The sequence below is a fragment of the Bos indicus x Bos taurus genome, chromosome 19, assembly GCF_003369695.1.
Source record: "Bos indicus x Bos taurus breed Angus x Brahman F1 hybrid chromosome 19, Bos_hybrid_MaternalHap_v2.0, whole genome shotgun sequence".
In the NCBI taxonomy this organism is placed as follows: domain Eukaryota; kingdom Metazoa; phylum Chordata; class Mammalia; order Artiodactyla; family Bovidae; genus Bos; species Bos indicus x Bos taurus.
This window is the reverse complement of record NC_040094.1, coordinates 9,457,328-9,472,028: the sequence shown is the minus strand read 5'-3', so window position 1 is coordinate 9,472,028 and position 14,701 is coordinate 9,457,328. Positions and strand designations below refer to the sequence as shown.

Sequence of the window (14,701 nt, the reverse complement as noted above, 5' to 3'; positions counted from 1 at the left end):
AAACAGAGACCTCACACTCTGCACGCCATTACCAGCACCTGCCACCGTCGGCTTCCACCTTGGTGCGAAAGAAAGGGGCAAACGTGACAGATGAGGGACAATGGCTACAAACGGCTGCAGGTTACCCGGGGGTGAAGCTCTAGTTTCTGATTGTCCCCCGTGTCATCTGGGGGGACCTCCCCACCTCCAAGCCAAATAATCGCCTGCACAGCTTGCCTGGTAGCCAATACCCCAAGGCCTGTGCACCTTCCCTACCCAGGGGGCCCAGGGGGCCCAGGGGCATATCCCCTGGGCCTCTGTCTCCCCACAGAACAGTGGGGAGAAGGAAGCCCTTTCCGCCCGCGTCTCAGGCTTGTCGCCAAGCCAGTCAACGGTGAAGGGTTGCACATATGCATTTGCGGCAGCACCGCGAGGCCTCTTGCCAGGCGACATAGGGCCTTCCCGACGAACCGTGAAGTCCTGGCAGCACAGGACTGGAGGCTGCCAGTGCCTTGGGCGGCCCTTCCCCATCCCCCAGTGCCCAGGCAGGCCTCAGTGGAGTCTGGCCATAGCTGGCCTGGCTAGAGAGACAAGGCCTCCGGGCACTAGAAGCAGCTTTCTTTTTAAGCCTCGTCTCTCTAGTTTAAAAAAAACCAGCAAGTACTGACCTACCGAGAGAGATCAGCTGGAGGGGGTGGGAGCCCGTGAGGGGAACTCGGTTATTTCTCTACTCCCATCCGCCCGGTACCATTTCAATGCCTGAGCTGATGCCTCCAACCCACAGGATGCAAAGAAACAGTATTTTCATTTCAGATGCATATGACTGTTAGGAACAATACGAACAATATTATTTTAGTGCCCTGGGAAAAAATTAGCAAGTCAAATATTGAATCAGGCCTGTAGCAACCACATGCTAAGCAGATTGCTTTGATCTTATCCACACTAAAAGCTCTATTATTGAATTTAAAGTTGGTGAACACATATCAGACCAATATACAATGTGTATCTGAATGCATGTTTCAGAAGCAAGGAATGTTTTGACTAAAGAAAGAGAATATCAAAGTTACAGCTGTGAGTGAACACATACGCGCCCTCCCTCTTTTCTTGGGGCTGGAGGTGCTGCTGGCTCTAAATGTTCTGGCTCTCAGGACCTGCTGACGGCTCTAGAAACACCTGCTGGGCTGCCATCTTTCTGGAGCCAACAGGAAGGGGGTTCTCACCCACCTACTCAATTGGAAGAAAGGCGTTTAGACTTCCAAGCTGTCATGCCTGAGCTGCACATGGTATGGCGCCCTCTGGTGGCCACTTCTCTGGGCGGTCGGTCTGCTACCCAAACTTCAATGATCCAACACGCTTCTAGTCGAGCGTGTCCTCTAGGAAAAGGGACTTTAGAAGGCCAAAAGGAGGCCAAAACAACCGATCATGAGGGTAACACTAGCTGATCAGAAGGAGAGAATGTTAATTACCCAGCAGGGCCTGAAGAGATAGATAATTTGGGCAATATACTTCATATCTAAGATAGAGCTCTCAAAAACCAAGCTAAACAGCAGATGCATACCAAGACCAGGTGTTGGCAAATTTAAACTTGCAGGTCAAATCTGAGTCCCCCAGCCACTTCTGTAGAGGCCCAGAGTCAGGAATGGTTTTTACATTTTTAAGAATTTTTTTTTTTTAATGTGAACCATTTTTAAAGTCTTTATTGAATTTGTTACAATATTGCTTCTGTTTTATGTTTTGTTTTTTGGAGGCATGTGGAATCTTAGCTCCCGGACCAGGGACTGAACCCACACCCCGTACACTGGAAGGCAAAGTCTTAACCACTGGACCGCCAAGGAAGTTCCCAGTTTTTACATTTTTAAATGTCAATCACTTAATCAATAAACATTTGTGATGTGAAAATTACAAGATTTCAATTTTAGTGTCCTTAAACAAAGCTTAGACATTGTAGACAGACGTTTTACTGTCTGAACCTCCAGGGAAGTCACAAACAAAGCTTTATTAAACACAGCCCTGCTTATTCCTGTATATATTGTCTCTAGACGGTTTGTAGCTGGATAGTCAGTTGTACGGCCTGCAAAGCAGAAAATATATCCTATTTGATCCTTTACAGAAAAACTTTGTCAACTCCTGCTGTTCACAGAACTGAACTCTTAGTGTGGTCCCTGCGCCCACCCAGCGCACCTTCTAGCATGACCAGGCTGCAGCAGTCTGTAGGATAAGAGGTGTATATGGGGGAAGGGGAGGCATTTCAATGTAACCCCTACCAACTTACCATTTTTTCATTGATTTTTATTGAGGTATAACTGCTTTACAACAGTATATTAGTTTCTGCTGTACAGCAAAATGAATGAGTTATACATACACATCTATATCCCCTCCTTTTTAGATTTCCTTCCCGCCAACTTACCATTTTATTATTGATTTCATGGAAATGAATCTCACAGACTTTCTCCACAACGTCTTCATTCTCAAAAGTGACAAAGCCAAACCCTAGAGGAGAAAGGAAGGAAAAAAGACAGAGAGGAGAAGTTGAGTTCCGTTCCCTTTCTTTGATGTCCTGCGGTGGTGACCAGGCTCCTGGGAGGAGGGCAGGGAATGGATCCCTGGGTAAGGCCTCCAGCTTGAGGAAATGATTTCTAATTTGTACAGCGCACCCTTCCAACAGTGAGGAAAAGTTAATGATTTCACCCCCATGCGGCGGGCACATGTGGTTTACATCTGCCCGGAAGCAAACAGGAAATTTACGTGTCTGTTATTTACAAGGGTCAGAGCCCAGGGCTCCCGGCGGGAGGAGGGCGGGCGGGGGACGGGGACAGCAGATGACCGCGGGGCCACACTCGCCCTTTCCTCGATGGAGTGGCCAGCCCTCGGGTCGGCCTCCAGACGGAGGCGGTTATTTGTCCTTTTCTTCCTGAATTACTTCCTCTAATACCTCATCAGGACATCCTGAGGCCTGGAAGAAACGATTAAAAGTCTCAGGCCTCTGTTCTGCGCAGGCATCCTTTTTCTACTGTGGCTTCAAAAGCGCTGCGGATTTGGTGCAGTTTAAGACTGTTTGATGCCTGCTGTCAGCCCGTCAGCTATCTGCTGTATTTACTCGGCTGGAGGCCGGCTTTGCTAGACAAGCTGCACTGAAGAATTTTGGCAGCCAACCACTGCTCAGCATCCTGAGTGCCTCTCGCCACCCTCCTGCCCTCTCTTTCTTCTCCTCCCGCCCCCAACAGGGTTCAGCATGCTGCCCCATCTGTGACCCCACTGGGTAAGCTGCGCTTTGACATACAGACCCACGGATGGGATGGCACCCCGCCCTGGATGAAATGAAGCCTCAGCGGCTGCACGCAGGAGCACAGGCAACCTGATGGGGAGGCCACAGACCCGGATCCCAGTCCTGACTCTGCATCAAATATATGTGTCCTCCTGGGAAGCCCCTTCTCCCCGCCAAGCCTCAAGGTTTGCACCTGCAGCCTAAGGTGGTGAGACTGCATGTTGGGACCCTTTCGGGTCACAACCCAAATCTCTGCTATGGGCTCAATGTTTAGTGGAAGTGAACCTGTTAGTTGCTCAGTTGTGTCCGGCTCTTTGCAACCCCATGGGCTATACAGCCCACCAGCCTCCTCAGTCCATGGTGGCTCAGACGGTAAAGAATCTGCCTATGATGCAGGAGACCCAGGTTCAGTCCTTGGGTCGGGAAGATCCCCTGGAGAAGGGAATGGCAACCCACTCCAGTACTCTTGCCTGGAGAACTTCATGGACTCAATGTTTGTGTTCCCCCACATTCATGTATTGAAATCCCACCCCAGCGGGATGGTGTTAGGAGGTGGGGCCTTTGGGAGACTTTTGGATCACGAGGGTGGAGGCCTCATGAATGGGATCAGTGCCCTTATGTAACACGAGGCAGCCTGCTTCCTTGCACTCTCTGCCCTGGGAGGACACAATAAGACATCCATTTGCAAACCAGAAGAGGGCCTTCACCAAAAACCTGACCATGCTGACGCCCTGATCATGGACCTGCAGCCTTCAGTATTATGAGAAACACATTTCTGTTGTTTGTAAGCCTCCCAGTCTATGTGTGTGCTAAGTCGCTTCAGTCGTGTCCAGCTCTGTGTGACCTTATGGACTGCAGCCTGCCAGACCCCTCTGTCCATGGGATTCTCCAGGCAACAATACTGGAGTGGCTTGCCATTTCCTTCTCCAGGGGATCTTCCCAACCCAGGGATCGAACCCAGGTCTCCTGCATTGCAGACAGGTTCTTTACTGTCTGAGCCACTAGGGAAGCCCAAATACTGGAGCGGGTTGCCATGCCCTCTTCCAGGGGATCTTCCCAACAGCTCAACTGACCAAGACACTATCCTCCCCAGAGTTATGAGCCTGGCCTAACACAAGCCTGTGTACACCAACCAGGAACACGAAAATCAGAACAGCTGTTTTAGTAGTATGATAATCAGTGCTTCCTGTCATGAGTACACATACAGATGCTCCCTTTTAAAGCTTCTGTGTCTACTCTGGGCCCCAGAAATCCCAGGTGGACAGAAAATCTCTCAGGACGCTCTTCTCCCTGACCTCCAACCATCTTTTAAGGAGCAGCGGAGGGCTGCTGCGGGCACTGCACACCTACATCCCAGCTCCCGTGAGATCTGGAAGATTCCTTGGGGAAGGAATGGAAAAGGCCACTCCCTGCTCTCAATCTCCAGTAAAACAGAGGGCAAGGATGACCACAGAATCAGCTATCACAATCTTTACGATGCTATGTAATTTACTATGCTCTCTGTGCTCAGTCACTCAGTTGTGTCTGACCCTTTGTGACCCCATGGACTGTAGCCCACAGGGCTCCTCTGTCCATGGGATTTTCCAAGCAAGAATAATGGAGTGGGTTGCCATGCCCTCCTCCAGGTGATCTTCCCTACCCAGGGATCGAACCCAGGTCTCCTGCACTGTGCAGTCTGAGCCATCAGGGAAGCCCATGTAATTTATTACCAAACACCAAATACCAGGTCGGTGTTCCAGCCTATGCAGCTCAGCTCAGGCCACTGTAGACACGTAAGGCTGGAGGTGAGACCCATCGTGAGGGGCACGTACAAGCCTTTGCCACACAGGGTCAGAGTTGGCAAGTGTCTCCCAGGGTCTTTGGATACAATGTTATTTTGTTTAAAATGAGGCCCAACAGGAAACAATTCACCAGGTCCATACAGCGCTCTAAACCAGGGCCCTGCAGAGAGCGCTACAACACTGGCCTTCTCTCTAACCCTTGGTCCGACAGTTACAGACAGCGCTGGAGGAGACCACACCCAGAGGTAAGTCTCCGAATGATTTCTCTTTGGGCTTTGTTGTGATGGCTGCCCAAGTCCCCCTTCAAAGGGGCCTGAAACGATGGTTAGCACCACCGACTCAATGGACATGAATTTGAACAGACTCTGGGAGATAGTGAAGGACAGAGGAGACGGGCATGCTGCAGTCCATGGGGTCACAAAGTGTCGGACGCAACTGAGCAACTGAACAACAACATTCTCATCCAGGCAGGAGCTGCTGCAGCACGCACAGGGAGGCTGGCGACGTTCAGGCTAATCCCCTTCCTGGCCACGCTTCTGGAACCCGGATCCTAGAAGAAGGGACCAAGGTGCCATGCCTTCAGAAGGTCCCCAAGGGAGGGAGAGGTGGCACAGCAGAGGATGCAGGAGCCTTCTAGACTGGCTTCGAGGACAAGGGCTGGGCAGGGGCCTTACTCACTCTGGGTCCCCAGGACACACAGAGGCCCTAACACACAGCAGCGGGTGGCTGAGCACGACAGAACAAGCCATTTCTGCTCCTCCAGGGTCTGAGCGGCCGCCTAACCGGCGTCATGGCCTTCCCTCGAGACCGACTCGGGCCCTCCTCGGCCATAAACCCGCTCCCCATGTGCCAGGCACCGTGCTGGATCGTCCCTCTTCTCAAGGGACAGGTCAGAGGTTCCCACTTCTTCCCTGTACGGGCCTCCCCCTCCCTTGCCACCCTCACATCTAGTTCATGAGTCACTCTGGCGTCTCCTCTGTCTCTGAAGCCGCCCCTCTGGCCCAAACTCAGACCAAGGCGACATGCAAACCCTCAACATGCCAGGATGGGCCAGTTCTTAGGCAGGGAGAGAACCTCGCTGCTAATCAAGATGAACAGCGTCCCCCCAAAAGGTAGGTAAACATCCTACCCCCTGGAAACTCTGCATGTGATGTTATCTAGAAAAAAGGCTTTTGCAAATGTAAGTTCAGAATCTCAAGAAGAGATCACCCCACTGTTAGGGTGGCCCACCATCCAACAGCAGGCGTTCTGTGCCGTGGAGAGGGAGGTGAGAGACTCTAAGGGAGACGGCTCGTGAGGACAGACGCAGGGCATGCAGGGACGAGGCCGCCAGCCAAGGCAGGCCGGGAGCCCCCAGGAGCCGGGAGAGGGAAGGCCGGCCCCTAGAGCCTTCGGAGAGAACGTAGTCCTCCTGACGCTCTGATTTCAGACTTCAGCCTCCAGAACCGTGAGAATGAACTTCTGTGGCTTGAAGCCCTCAGTTGGCGGCCATTTCTCACAGCAGCCACTGGAGCTAAGACAGCAAGGTGGTGGGTTCTGGCCGCCCCCATGCAGAAGGGCCCGACGAGATCGCTCCAGCCAGACCAGGCACACACTTTGAATGGAAGGCGGGAGAGTGTGGACAAATGAGGCGTGCCCATCTGTGCCACCGGAAAAGAAGGTGGGTCAGTGCCCGTCCAGGGTACCCCTCCAGGAGCTGGAGGAGACTGGTTTAACGTCACCTGGTGCCCAGGTAAGTCAAGTCTCCTAGAAGCGCTGGGTTCAGTCCCCTGCCAAGGAAACTGCTTTTCCCCACTTCTGCCTGGTCCACCACACAGCAACTATCAGAACTCCTGGCCCAGCGCTACTCCAGACTCACTGTCGCCCCGATTTCCCAGTCCCTGCCACCGCCCAGAGACAGGAAGAGGTGCGGAGGAGGCGGGAGACAGGAATTAAAATGCAGACTGCTGCACGGGGAAGGGAGGGGGAAGACACACAGCATCACTTCAGATCCTGGCTCCCCGCTGGTCCCTTCCCTAATCCCGAAGGACTCAGAATTCGAGTATCACAAAACTGATTTTCCTGATCACAGGAGAGAGTCTGGATTTCAAGCCTATGTACCTTGGACTCAACACAACTCAGCAATGTCAAGACTCATTTGCAGTATTTTAAAGATCTATATCATTTCAACAGCCATGTCTGTTTGGCCCAAACAGAGAAAACAAACTTGATTATGTCTAAAATATTTATTTATTCCATTTGGAGAAAGCAAAGAAGCAACGAAACATTTAATTATCAATAAATGTTATTCCTGAACGTATAATCATTTTTATCTTACAGATGCATCCTCATTTACAATGAATTAGCAACTCAGTTGGAGAAGGCAATGGCAATCCACTCCAGTACTCTTGCCTGGAAAATCCCATGGATGGAGGAGCCTGGTAGGCTGCAGTCCATGGGGTCGCTGAGGGTTGGACACGACTGAGCTCTTCACTTTCGCTTTTCACTTTCATGCATTGGAGAAGGAAATGGCAACCCACTCCAGTGTTCTTGCCTGGAGAATCCCAGGGACGGGGGAGCCTGGTGGGCTGCCGTCTATGGGGTCGCACAGAGTCGGACACGACTGAAGCGACTTAGCAGCAGTAGTAGCGACTCAGTGGTGAGCACTGCGCCCTCCCCAACAAAATAAATTAACCTGAGGTATGAAGGGCAGAAGAAGGAAGTCAAAAATTTGGGAGGGATGTGGCAGTGGGTGGGAAAAATCCTTTTTTTGGCATCCAAGCCTTTTCCATTTTTGAAATTAATTTTTTACTGAGTAAAATAAACATAACATAAAATGTACCCTTTTAGCTATTTTTAAGTGTACAGGATGGTGACGTTTGCTCACTCATGATGTTACACAACCATCACCACTCTCCAGAACTATCATCCCCAGAACTCTTCCCCCTCCCAGAGCAGAACTCCGTGCCCTGAAGCAATGTCTCTCCCTCCCTCCCGCAGCCCCCAGTAACATTTATTCTCCATGAACTCACCAACTCTAGGCACTTCATGGACTTGGAATCATACACTATTTGTTCTTCTGTGTCTGGTTTATTTCACTTAGCATACTGTTTTCAGTGCATCGCAGTCTTTTGAACAGTCTGCCGAATGTACAGATTCTACATAAGACCCAGGAGGCTGAGGAGTATACCCTGTGCCGTCAGCTCTTTCATTAAAAATCTATGCATTTTTACAGTCCTCTGCTTAAAACTGGTATTCTCAAACAATAGGAAGTTATTTTTTTTTTGTTTCTTTTTACAGTTTAGTATCTCGTTTCTACATGGAAGACTAAACATGCTTACAGCTAAACATGGTTTTTGCCACGTTTAAATTTAAGATGCATTTTAGAAATTTATGTATCAATGTTTCCACAGTATTGTTTGCTAATTTTTAAATAAAGTCCTGACCAGTGTGCATTTGCGATTATACATGTACTTACTCTTACCTAAGCTGATGAGATCTTCTCCGAGTGGCGTTTCAAAAGGAATGTGTACAAAATTGGCCTGCGGACATGGAAGTCTGGGGGCGCCTTTGCCCTTCCTGTTTGTGCCAATGTAGAACTGCTCTGTTTTCTTCCACAGTATTTATTGCTGCATTTCTCAGCATAAACCTATCTCATTGTATTTTTTATAAATAAATTTTTTTTTGAACATAAGGGAGAAAAAAAAAAAGGAATGGGAAGGACTGATTATTTCCCTGTCATTTTTTTCCAAAAGACAGCCTTGCAGAGAATCAGAAATGGAGTCTCATGAAGGTCCATCGGACACATAGCAGCCAGGTGAAAAAACACGCAATTATCCTTGCTCAAAAGCAAGGGCCCGGTAGTGAGCTGTGTGCCCCAGGAGAGTGCCTTCACCGCTCTGGTCTCATGGAGAGTCAGCAGAGCTGGGCCGGCCTGCGTTGGGGATCCTGCTCTGGTCCCTGCCGGGGCAAGGACTTGGACACACAGAGTCTGTGAGGGCTCTCACGCCAGCAGGGCCCTCTGGGGAACCGCTGTGAACACCCCTGCTCAGGGCATAGTCTCTCTTGGTCCTAAGAAGGTGCCATGCCAGAGCCAGAAAACATTTCAAAAATTAGTTAATTTGGCTGCGCCAGATCTTAATTGTGGCACGTGGGATCTTTGAACTTCATTGTGGAAGACGGGATTTTTCGTTGGGGCATATGGGATTTTTAGTTGCAGCATATGGGATCCACTTCCCTGACCAGGGATCGAACCCAGGCCCCCTGCACTGGATGCGTGGCGTCTTAGCCACTGGACCACCAGGGAAGTCCCTTCCCGAGGGGTGTGAAGTCGTCAGCCACCATCCCTAGAAAGGAGAGTGGCACAGGGCCAAAATTTGGGGGAAAACAGGATAGTTCCCCAAAGAAACCCTCTCCCTCGTCATCAGCAAAGGATACCTGCCTGCCTCTCTCCAAGTCCCCACGTTAACCCTACCCGCACTTCTGAGGGATGCCAGGAGTCAGCAAAACTGGGACAAGGAAGGTGGTGGGAAGGTGAATCCCAAACAAAACGGGATTTAAAAACAGACATATATAGGGTAGCAGTGAGCATTTAAAAATGCAGTTCTACAGCATTCTCTTGAATGAAGCTATTATGGAAACTAACAAGTAGGCTCTATTTAAGAGATAAGCGTTTAATAGTCAAACCTTTTTTTCCCTCTTTTATTCAAATGAACAACACCGACTATTCACCTGAATAATACAAAGCTGTAAACACACATGAACATACACACATAAGACGAGAGCTCTGAGAACAAGATGCCTCACAATTAAAATGACCTGCTCCAGACGCAGTCACTGAGGAACAGCCAACAGCTAACTTGCAGAGAATTCTTTTTTGGTCAGGAGGGAAAGACGGGGACGGCCTTCTCCTAGCCTCAAAAATAATTTTCTTCTCTTATCATATAGGTCAATGAACACTAATAGGCAATCATGCAGTGTCCAATGCGTCTTCAGTGAAAATCAATGCAAGTCAGGAGTTAACACACTTGGTTAATGAGGAAAAAAATGAGAGAGAAAAAAAAAAACCCAGACTGTCAAATTTATTCTGGGTATCCCATGAGGAATTTAAGGTACGCGTACCCAAGTGTATTTATAACCCACTCAACCTCCCTCTCTGGCTAATAACCCAGAGTTGGTGGGAAGCAGAAGCAGCCGTGGGCTGCTTCTAGGATAAATACGAATCCCTTGGGTCCAGGCGTGGGCAGCACTTTCTGGTTTCAAAAGACTTCTCCTGTTATCATCCTCCCTGGTCCCCAAGGCAATCCTGCGAGGGGCAGGGCAGCCTCCTCCATCATCATTTTGCTCAACTGCTTGGCACAGTTACACACCTCCTCTATGCAGGCACGTGGCCCCGAAGCCAGAGCAGGAGCTGACCAGGAGTCATGCCTGGCTCCTTTCGCAACTCCTCCCTGCTGGTCTGGGGGCCCCACGGTCCCGAGAAGAGGAGGCCTGGGGCACGAACCCTGGTGGTCTGCGGGCTTCAGCACGGTAGCCGTGCGTCCACTGATGACACTTCACCTCGGGCTGCCCAACCTGCCCCTAACTCAGACCATTTCTGGGCCATGTCTATGGGCTTCAGCAGGTTTGGCAAATGGGTTTCATCTCCTTGGAAAGGTTTTCCGGGAACTTTGGCTAGGGTCTGAAGGCCCCTTATCTGGTGGGACCTGGTGGCTTCACATGCCCTTGAGTTTGTCCTAAACAAATGTAACTCAGAAGACTGATCTATTCCAAGAAAAAAACAAGCTGCCTTTCCAAAGGAAAGGATACGTTTCCAATGACTGCCTGCCACTTGGGGATACTTGCTACCTGTTACCCGGACACCAGTGAAGTCCAGTCTGAGCTGCCATTACTTTCCTGAGCACCTTCAGACTTAGGTACCAGGCAGGAGGGGCCACCATCCGGGTGTGATGCTCTCACGAGTGTGCCTGCGAGGTTGTTTCAGTCGAGTCCGACTCTGCGACCCTATGGGCTGAGGCCCGCCAGGCTCCTCTGTCCATGGGATTCTCCAGGCAAGAATACTGGGGTAGGTTGCCGTGCCCTCCTCCAGGAGGTCTTCCTGATCTGGGGATGGAACCCGCGTCTCTTATGTCTCCTGCATTGGCGGGCAGGTTCCTGACCACTAGCGCCACCTGGAGGCCTGTCTGCTCTCACACTCAAACACTTCTGTGGATTTCAGGCAGATAAGCAGGTCGCTTCCCACCAAACCAGGGATGGGAATTCCTTTGATCATATCTACTGTCTGGTATCCTAAATGTGGTTATTTATTACCATTCCACATTCTAACAATAATTATAAAAAGAGAAAGCTTACTATGTTTATTGAGCAAGTTTCTTTAATTCAGTCACCAACCACACCCCCGCCCCGCCCCCCGCCGACCCTGGTGGATTAGGGATGGTTGTCCCTACTTTACAGACTCAAGGGTCAGACAGCAGGGGTGGGAAAGCCTGTGTTCATTCCATCCCAGCCTCCTTCCTTCACATGAAGGTGGATTACCCCAAACCCAGTATCTGCTGGGTTCTCGACACATCCTACCTGGGTCTGGAGCCCCACCCTCATTGCTCAGCGAGACCCTCTACAAACCGGCCAACAGTCCCTCAGCCTCACGACCCAGCAGGAGAGCACGGGAGAGACAGCGGTGCCGGCCCGGCCAGCTGAGCATCCACACTCTGGTGTGGACACGCCTTTAACATACAGATAGTGCAGGGGACAGCGAGAGTTTTAAGAGCAACACCCCGAAGATCAATTTTATCAAGAAAACCAGAGCATCACCTAAGCTAGTCTGGCCAAGGAACAGGGCAGGAACTCCTCTGAACGTTTCCAGACCCCAACCACAGAGCTGCTGAAAACCGGATTGCATCATCAAAGAAGATGCTAGCAGACACCTCTTGCAGCAAACTGGCTCTCTAATTTAGAGTCAGCCGCCCTGGAGGGATGAACAGAAAAGCGCTCAAGTCCCTGGCCTTGTTAAGAACCAAGAACAGGGGGCAGGCAAGCTGATCCTCGATGGATGCAGGACTCGGCCTCATGGCTGGTCAGAGCAAAGGTGTGAGGGCCAGGAGGTCATCAGAGGCAGAGGCCTGCAACTACCCTCCTCTGTGGCCGGCAAATGGGACTGTGATGGGTCGGACAGTCTGCAGACATCCCTTCTCTCTGCCCTGCCCAGGAGCCGACAGGCTGCCTCTCTGGGCTGGGGGGCGGGGGGCCCTTTCTGACCTGGCCTCTCCTCCCCGCTGCGCCCCTTTCGGGCCAGCACTGCAGTCCTTTCGCAGGGCGTCACTCATGCACCTGCTGCCTCGTTTACACCAGTAGTTTGGCAGCTGGTTGCTGTAAACGATAATAAAATGCCTTTCCAAAAAATGAAGGAATGTGACCAGACACGCCAGACATCATGATATTAAAGCCGTGTCAATTAATTTCTCCCCCTGCTTGATAAACGAGCCCCATTCCATCTCTTAATAATGAGGAGAGAAACAAGAAAAGTTGACACTTAGTTTAATTTATTTTCTCAACTTGCCTGGTCATATTTCTTGCTGCCGTGCAGAGCTGGCTGGGACTGTGGGGAATTACAAGTGGCTGGCGCACACACAGAGCCGGGATCGGTGCAAATCGACACGCGTCTCTGTATCCCCGCACAGGCTGCATCGGGAGGGGAAGGGGCTCGGCGAGCCAGCTCGCACACCTGAGCCTCCGGGGGCCAGGGGAGTGGGGGCGGAGCAGGGAGCGATCTCAAGTGTGGGGGTGACAATGTGACAGAAACGACACTCTCCCTCCAAACTAGTGCCGAGGAGCTGCTCAAGACCGGACGCTCTAAATTAATATCAAGCCACATGGGTGCCACTTGCCAGAGGGGAGCCAATTTCTCAACTGGAAAGGTGCTTTTCTTTCTCGTTCTGCCTGAGGATGCTCTAGCCAATGCCTGACCTTGAAATGTGAGCATCAACCTTCTAAAGGTCGGATGCTGACCGTGAACCAGCAAGCATTTCATTAAGGCTTCGGTACAAGTAGGCTTTTCATCCGGCCACCATAGGCTCAGGACCATCTATGGAGGTCCCGAGACCATAAACCAAACTGGGGGTGAAAGTGAACGGTGCTCCTAACCCAGTGTTTCTCAGTGTGGCCCTCGTGGTCTCCTGCTGGGTGAGGGGTTTGTTAGAAATGCAGGCCCCCAGGCTCTGTCTGCCTCCAAATGGGGGCGCTGTGGGTGTGGCCCGGGAATCTGCATCTTAACTGGCTCTCTGGGGATTCTGATGCTCCCCCAAGTCTGACTCTGCTTTATGCTTCCCCATTCAGGATGAGCCAAGTGGAGACAGTTTTGATAGAAAAGAACTTTGTATGAGAAAAGAATCTGCAGGCTCTCCTCTCATGTGCAGAGAGACTGATGGCAGATCTGGAAAGGCTCTGCTGTCTCTTTCGTGGACAGCTAGACCTCAAAGCCCCAGGGCAGCCCTCGTCCAAGGCAGGGAGGGGGTGGATCCTGACAAAAACAAAGCTTCTCTCCCCGAGACTCAGGAAAGGAGTAGAGGTCGCTTCACACTAAAGTGTAAATGACTGATCTTGTTTCCATTCCCAGGGGTCTCGGTGGTTTGCTCAAATCAAATCCTTACAGGAAGGCAATTAAGCTCTACTTTAGAATTCCAAACAGGCATTCAGGCAATGGGAGATATACATATATATATGTATGTGTGTGTGTGTGTGTGTTTACTGGTGAGGGGCACCTCCCTGAATCTGTGAAGTTATATGAGTTTATAGACAGCTTTACAATGAGGGTGAGGGTGTGCCTGGAAAAAAAATCACCCAGGAAGGGAGGGAGGGAAGTTGAAAAGAAAGGGAGAAGGGAAGGAAAAAGGGAGGGAGGGAGAGAGATTCAGAAGCAGGTGGGGCAGAGGGAGAGAGAGGGACCGCTAACCACCCCCAAACCATTTTTCTAAGAGAGAAATCTGCCGTGAATACTGATGGCGTGATTTGAAAGTGCCTGCGGCTGTAGCGAAAGGGCCTCTCATACCAGACTCTTGTTAAGCGAGGGGGAAAAAGCACCTGTGATCCAGGCCAGACAACCCCAACCTCATTTCATTCCGAGCGCGCTCCACGGCAGTGATTCTGTGAATGACACTTGTCAGAGCAGCAGATTAGTTCACAAACCTATTTTTTGTGTGTGGTGTTCCATCTTGGTCGGGAAAATAGCCAGTTCTTGGCGAGAGAGACACATATTACTGCTGTTAAGTGCCAATATAAACTCTGGGACGCAGTGGTGAATTCACCAAATTAAACCGCTAGACAGCGGTCTGGGATCAGGACCCTGGCAGAAGGTGCCGGCGGCAGCCTGCGCCCGTGCGGGGCGGTGGGGCTGAGGTCACGCGCACAGCTGGGGCAGGGCACGGGGATGCCTGGAGGTGGGGCGGTGCTCCGGAAACCGCAGCGCCTGGAGGGCTGGGGGGCTTTGGCGGGCTCCACGGGCCGCTGCTTATCCTTCAAGGCTTCTAAACCTGGGGCTTTCTTAGCTCAGGGGAGATGGAGCTCCTCCCCACCGAGGCGGGCACCTGGGTGGGAACCCTTAGGTTCTACCCCTGAAGCTGCAGCTGCTGCTAAGTCGCTTCAGTCGTGTCCAACTCTGTGCGACCCCATAGACGGCAGCCCACCAGGCTCCACCGTCCCTGGG

General features: G+C 51.1%; 1 protein-coding gene across 10 annotated transcripts in view; it reads right to left on the bottom strand.

Moving 5' to 3' along the window:
- Nucleotides 1-14,701, bottom strand: part of MSI2 (musashi RNA binding protein 2) — a 407,598-nt gene that overhangs the window by 73,905 nt on the left and 318,992 nt on the right. For all 10 annotated transcript variants that reach the window (XM_027519825.1, XM_027519820.1, XM_027519822.1 and 7 more), the window contains one exon: nucleotides 2,387-2,469. In XM_027519825.1, the coding sequence (XP_027375626.1) occupies nucleotides 2,387-2,469 (83 nt within the window). The remainder of the gene's footprint in view (nucleotides 1-2,386; nucleotides 2,470-14,701) is intronic.